Consider the following 7,350-nt stretch of genomic DNA (forward strand, 5'->3'; position numbering starts at 1 on the left):
GAAAAGATGGATTTTCTAATTTCTCAGCTTCAAGAATAAGAAAGGTCTAGAAAAAGTGAAGGTGAAGGTGAAGGTTTCAGAAAAAAACTCTGAGGAGGTGAAGGAAAGTAAAAGATCTTTACAGAGGGCTTGAGATCCTTTTATAGGTAAACCATGATGAAAGAAATTTTTTCATGTTTTAGTCTGTATTTTTTCTTTTTTTAATATCTTTTTTTTCTTTTTTTTCATGTTAAAAGAATGATTACAGTTAAAAAGTTTAATTAATATGAAGACATCTAGTGTAATAAGATTTAATACAATTATAGAAATCATTTTTTTTTTTTTTTTTTTTTTTTTTTTTTTTTTTTTTTTTTTTTTTTTTTTTTTACATTATGAATCATATCTATTTTTTGGATGACTATTTAGTGGTCAATATAACAAGTATTATTTATGCTGATTGACGTTATGTGATTAAATACACTGTAAAATATTTAGTCACGTATATCAAAATTAAATCTAAGACAAATTAATTCCCTTTAAAAATAATAAAAAATACATTTTTTATAAGTGAAAATAACTTTTTATTTGACAAAATGTTAATACATATGATTCAAAATTTTGACAACATTTAGATAATACTTAAGAGTGTACCAAAAATCCGAACCAAAATTTGATTTTTAGATATCCTTTCTTCATTTCTTAAATGGATTTTTTTCATTAACAAAAAATAGTAAACATCATCAAATTTTAGGATAAATCTATTTCATTTTCTAATCATATTTATATCTAAGTCTAATTTCTAAATTCTTTTGAATATATATATATATATATATATATAGCGGTTTACTCGTCAAAATAATTTTTATGGATGGCACACTAGAACTAGGTGTTTAATGTCACACAGGCGATGAACTTCATCTTCTGGACAAAAAACTGCCCTTTTCGACTAATGGTAATTCTTCAACAGCAAGAGCTGAAGTGCAATTTAGAACTTAAAGATTGAGATATGTAGAACGAGGTTTATTTATCGTACCAGTCAGCATAGCATTTAAGACTAGTCTTACAAAATTCCTGATTTTTGCATCATCAGGTTATATCATGCATACAATCCATAGGCTAATATAATATTGTTCCCTCTTGTTCAAAACTTATGGATGTTCTAAAAAAAATAGCTACCTTAATTGCCAATGTTCTAACCAATAATAACTTGCTAAATCTGTTTTTCTTTCTCTTTTTCTTCTTTTTTGCCTCTTTGAACGTTACTATCACTTTTTAGTTTCTAGTCCATCACTGAATTACAATGACGTACCAAAATATGACAAGTTGACAACATATGTATGCCCAAGATTATCCACAGCGATCATAAGACAAACATTATAGGTGACCAACTTTGCAGAACAATTTTAGGTAGTTCGAAAGTCACTGCAACAGGGTGAGTTTATATCATAATGCGTATTGATAACAAAGCTACCATAAACATGCACAGAAGTACCCAGTTGCAGGCTACCGATGCAGAAACAGCAATTTTAAGCTGCTGGAAATTCACTGCAAATGATAAATTAGATGTTTACAAATCGGTGCCACAAAACTGGTAGAGACCATAACAATCTTGCCGGAAATACGAAGAATCTTGAATGACTTTTTAACCTTTTTTTTTTTATTTTAATGCACCTCTCAGCCTTTCTTTGGGGGAAAAAGGAAAAGTCCCATTGCTATCAATGGGGATCAAGTTTTCCGATTGTGTTATAGACAACAAAAACCAATATGGTTTGATTAAAAGTCAAATGAACCCAAACTATTGCACCAAACCCCTCTGCTTGAAAACATCTAGCATAGCGACTCCAATTTTGGCAGGGGACTCCACAACGGTGACACCAGCTTCCCTCAAGGTTTTGATTTTGTCTTGTGCGGTGCCCTTGCCACCCGAGACAATAGCTGCACAAACGAGCACAAACAAATTCAGGATGTATGGTTGATTTAATACCAATCATAATAAAATTACGTAAAATGAACATATAACTAAGAAGTATCCCAAAGCTAAATGGCCAAAATATCAACTAAACTCCTCCAATCTATAGTGCAGTTTTCAATGAGAACTTCAGTCTTTAATAGAACAGTTTCGAAATGAACGATACTTTCTCCCCTCAACAAACTAAGGGTGCCTCCTCTGTATTAAGCAAATTGTAGCACATTAAGGCTTAAGCATAAGATGCTTTACATGAACTCATTCATATCAAACAACACAGTTCTTGGTCAAACTAAAAGGGAAAACATATAGTAGTTAATAATTGTCACTTGTTAACTAAACTAATAAATTCAAAATCCCTTGGCTTGCAAAATAAAAGGCATCAACTGACATTGTGGCATTTAAGGACATCCATAAATATCAGTTATAAATTGTAAACTAAAACCCATGGCATGGAGAGAAAGGAGCAAAATAAGCATGCATTATGCTATCTAATTCTCCAAAACAAGCAACAAGCCGCATTGGTATGTTCCATTACAAGTCATCAGTTCCACATATATATAAAATATCCTTACCTCCAGCATGGCCCATACGACGGCCAGGGGGAGCAGTTAATCCAGCAATAAATGCAACAACAGGCTTCTCGGTACCACTTGCCTGTATAGAATGCCATTTCAAAGTTAAGAACCGCCTAACATCAACATGGTAGTCTAAAATAACATGATAACTGAGCATGTTTATGATATGTAGCATAAATATCACCGGGCAACACTTTATAACATTTAATATATGCACAACAATATATGGACCTTTTTCTACTACACATGATCATATATAACAAAATGAATGAACCAAAAGCTTTTAGACCTAGTTAATACAAGCAGAATAACAACAAAACATAAAATTTTGAAAATGTTGGACCAAGAAGAAGATAACATTTAGAAGTGATGGCTAGCAATGAATTGCTTTAATATCCACTCACCCATAAAAAGAGTAATCTATCACTTAAAAGTTAAAACATTTGGAAATTTGGAACAGAATACTGCAGCAGCAAGTTCTACTCATATTATAATTCAGCATAACATAAATACTTTCCTCAAAATCATAATTATAATGTAGGAAACATATTATGAAAGCCTAGCTGTGTTCCTTACTCACAAGATCAAAAACATGTTTTAATTTCTCAAATACTGATAATTAAGTAAAAGACAAAATCATATGCACAGCTAATAATTAAAAACGAACCTTGATTAATGCAGCAGCATCCTCTTCTGCAGTTCCTCCAATCTCTCCAATAAGAATGATACCTGAATTAAACAAACAGAAAGTATTTACAAATGACTCTACCCCATAATTCCCAGAGGAAAACACTTCACGATACAAAGAAAATACTCACAGAAGTCACTGCCAAGGATCAGAAGATAGTCAAAACATGCAGTAATATAAATGACAATAAAAGAGATAAAATATGACAACGTACCTTCTGTCTGAGGGTCTGCAATGAATTTCTCAAGGCAATCAACAAAGTTTGTTCCATTAAAGGGATCTCCTCCAATACCGACACATGTGGATTGTCCAAGGCCAACAGCAGTCGTTTGGAAAACCTAAATAGTTAAGAACACATACTTTATCCTTTGTTAAACAATGAACATCATTAATTATGAATCAAAATGAACTTGAATATTCAAATGATAATAACTCCCAGGAATAAAAGCCAGCTATTTGGTAACAAACATGAATGCTGAATCAGTGTTGCTAAACTAAAATTATAAAAGATGCATGCAAGTAGAGGCATTAAATGTCAAGAAACTGAGCAAGAAAATTGATCCATTGAAACCTATAGTTGATTATCGTGCTCCAACTAAGAACTGGAGTGAACCAAAACAGATGATAATTCAAAAAGTGGCATATAAATATTTTATGAATGGTATAATCACAAGTGGAAAAGCAGTAGGTCAATGAACCAATTTTCAACTGAAGAAAAGTGGCAAAAGATACATCAGTATCCCAAGTAGTATGTGCCAATATTTTCCTCTACATACTACCGATATCATATCCCATGAAAAATTTGGGAAAAAAAATTAAAAAGAACCCAATCCAGACAAACAACACTTACCATTTAGCCAAAAAATTCAATTGCATCCACTATTGAACAAACTATATATTCAACTCGAAATCAAAATAATGACTCACCGCTTCATATGTCAAGGTACCAGAACGAGATACAATTCCAATACGGCCAGGTTTATGAATGTAACCAGGCATGATTCCGATTTTGCATTCCCCAGGCTTGATGATACCAGGGCAGTTTGGTCCTATCAAACGAGTTTTGGACTGCTGGTTAAGAGCAGCTTTAACTTTTACCTAGCATAAACACAATAACTTTAGTAATATTTTCAGCAGCAGTGAGCAATATGTAAACTACACTAGTGTAATGGTGCTTAGCAATCGCTCAAGTTCAAACATAAGATTTCATATGATATTTTAATATTAGTCCATAAGTCCAGATTCTCATATCCATTAATACTACCAATAGTTTTATGCGTTTGTCAAGCTAATCTTTCACTACTAAACACTACAATATCAAACCTATAAATAGAACGAAATAGATTTCAAAGAATCAACAATTGAAACCTCTACATGTAATAAGATAAACCTATCTCGGAATAAAAAGGAAAAAAAGTTCTATTTACATAGGTTGTTATAAGTAAGTTCCAAATACCGTTGACCTAATAGAAGAGATTAATTCATAATGCCCAATTAAGCATATAATAACAACCAAACTCTTTCTCACTAGGTGGAATTTCCTATGTATACTATCTTTAGACACATATATTGTGACGATCCCAATCAGCTTCTCTCAATGTGGAATAACTGATAATAACTATTTATACTGGAACTACATAGATGGAATAGGACATGCTGTCTTAAGCCATGTAAATGCTAACATAAAAAAGAAAAAAAGTATAACAAAACCGATGAAGCATCAACGCATCATTTGAGTGTCACACACACATGAATCTTGCATTAAACATAGACAACACATGTCTATACATGTTTACCTCAAAAATTGTTTCGTTGACCGTGACATACTGACACAACATAGACAGTCATCTAAAATTGAAAAAGGAAATAACATATAACTTCCAAGTTCATTAGAAACTTCGAAGAAAATTTTCATTATTGAAACAATGAGACTTAAGGCAAGGCAAGGCAAGGTGAAGCTCATATACTTAGGGCATTATGAATAATGAATCAATCTCTACAATTCTACTATATATCTGGTGTACTAGTATCCTACAAATTTGACATTATAGAGTGAGAAAATTACCATATCATGCTGGGGAATGCCTTCAGTGATGCAAACAACAAGATCCAATTCAGCCTCCATGGCTTCCATAATTGCTGCCGCGGCAAAAGGTGGAGGAACATAGATGACTGAAGCATTGGCCTTCGTCTCAGCCTTCGCCTCCGCAACAGTGTTGAACACAGGTAGACCCAAATGCTCCGTACCACCCTTCTTTGGTGTCACACCACCCACCTAATCACCCGCACATAACATCAAACACATAGAGATCAGCCACGTATTCAGTTCAAATCCTTCATTTCACTGACACACATTATTTCATTTCAAGTTTCAACATCACACACATAACAAACGAATAGAACCTAAGGATCGCTAATCCAAATTCAAAATGGGTCAACAAATTCAGCTGATCGCGGAAATGTTGGAAGGAGGAAGGACGGGGAGATTACCATTTTGGTGCCGTATTCGATAGCTTGCTCGGTGTGGAAGGTGCCGTTCTTGCCGGTAATGCCTTGGCAAATGACGCGGGTGGTCTTGTCAACAAAGACGGCGGGGGAGGGAGTGGGACTCGCCGTGAAGTGGCGGATGGAGTGGCCGCGACGGGAGGCGAAGGTGGCGATCAGCTTGGTTAACGCTTGGCGACCCATCTTGTTCGTCCTTGTTCACTGTCTCTGTCTCAGATCTGTGTTGAGTTTGAAACTTTGAATGCAGTGAATTTTCTTCTATGCTCGCTTTTCTGCAACTGATGTTCACTTGTCTAATTTGCTTTCCTTAGGGCAAGCGCAATTTTCTGTGACAAAAAATTAAAATAAAATAAAAATTCAAAAAAAAAAAGAAATAATTGAAGTAAGAATTTTGGCCTAAAAGGCTAAAACATTTGGGCTTATTGATGTTTGGGGAAGAATAATCGAATTCATGTATAGATATTATTCATGTTCCAAAAAAAACTGATATGTATTATTTTTAATTTAATTTGTCTTGTTAAATCTATTAAAAATATAAATTTACGACCTTATTATATATGTATAACGGATATTTATGTATTTGAATTTTACCTTAACATCTGATATTATAATCACATCTTTCATCGAGTTATAATTCAAATGGCATAATCTCTTCATATTCACCTAGAAGTTATGAATTTCAATCTCATTCTTAACTTAAAAAAAAAAAATTTCTAATCACATTTTGTCCATTATTAAATACTAATTTATTTTTATGTTTATTATCTGGAAACAAAATTATTTTTACTTATTCGGTAGCACATAATTAAATGTAATTGCATGTCTATTTTATCCCATGTTTCACTATCTTTTCTATTATTTATTGGACTTTTTTTATTTAGGTGTTCAATGTCTCATAAGAACATGATTCTTTTGGTACTGATTACTCTATAATTTATAACCAACTTAGATTGATTGAATTGTTAACTTACTTGTTTTATGTATAGAGCTCAAATTGGCTTATAGATTAATCTTTGGTTTGGTCAACTAGAAAATGATACTAAAAAAATCAAAATTACTCTATAGTCTATACATTGCTATAGTAGCAATTAGCAAAATGAGACTTGGTCAATCCATAAATTTTCTTAATATATAATTAAAGTATAAGTGCTCAAAGTACTAAATTCACCCTAATTTTTTCACGGGAAAAATTGTTACAGAGACCGAATTGTTGCCAGAAATTTACTGTTTGAATAAACTTTATTGGCTCTGAATCGGATTGCAACCACATATTTCTGTAACATGTATCTAGCAATCGCATTTTCAGCAATCTATTCAAGATGCATAGCATCAGTGTTTTCATACTTTTAGAAGAACCTAGAGTTAGAATCATTTTAGAGCGGGGATTCGTTTGGACAAAATATATCCATCCTAAGTTCCTAACCAGTTGCGCAGATACAACTCTCAAATCTCACGTTTTTAGTTGTATTTGCTATTCTTAAAATTCTGCAGAAGAAATAATAAAAAGAAAAAAGCCTAACTAGAGAATATTTCCTTGTCATGAAAAACACTGGTAACACTATAAGTATATCATTAACATAGAAGAAAAGATTAACTATGGACTCCATAATAATTTATTTTCACATTACTTCGTT

General features: G+C 32.7%; 1 protein-coding gene across 1 annotated transcript; it reads right to left on the minus strand.

Annotated features, from left to right (window-relative positions):
* Positions 1–1,489: 1,489 nt before the first annotated feature.
* On the minus strand, positions 1,490–6,003 carry LOC114927418 (succinate--CoA ligase [ADP-forming] subunit alpha-2, mitochondrial; the record flags this gene model as incomplete). Its single annotated transcript, XM_029296991.2, is given in 7 exon segments — positions 1,490–1,914; positions 2,521–2,602; positions 3,191–3,252; positions 3,426–3,549; positions 4,139–4,309; positions 5,277–5,486; positions 5,702–6,003. Coding segments are annotated over 7 exon segments (987 nt in total). The 3' UTR covers positions 1,490–1,774.
* Positions 6,004–7,350: the final 1,347 nt, after the last annotated feature.

Source organism: Arachis hypogaea, unplaced genomic scaffold (assembly GCF_003086295.3).
Source record: "Arachis hypogaea cultivar Tifrunner unplaced genomic scaffold, arahy.Tifrunner.gnm2.J5K5 arahy.Tifrunner.gnm2.scaffold_614, whole genome shotgun sequence".
NCBI classification, from domain to species: Eukaryota; Viridiplantae; Streptophyta; class Magnoliopsida; order Fabales; family Fabaceae; genus Arachis; species Arachis hypogaea.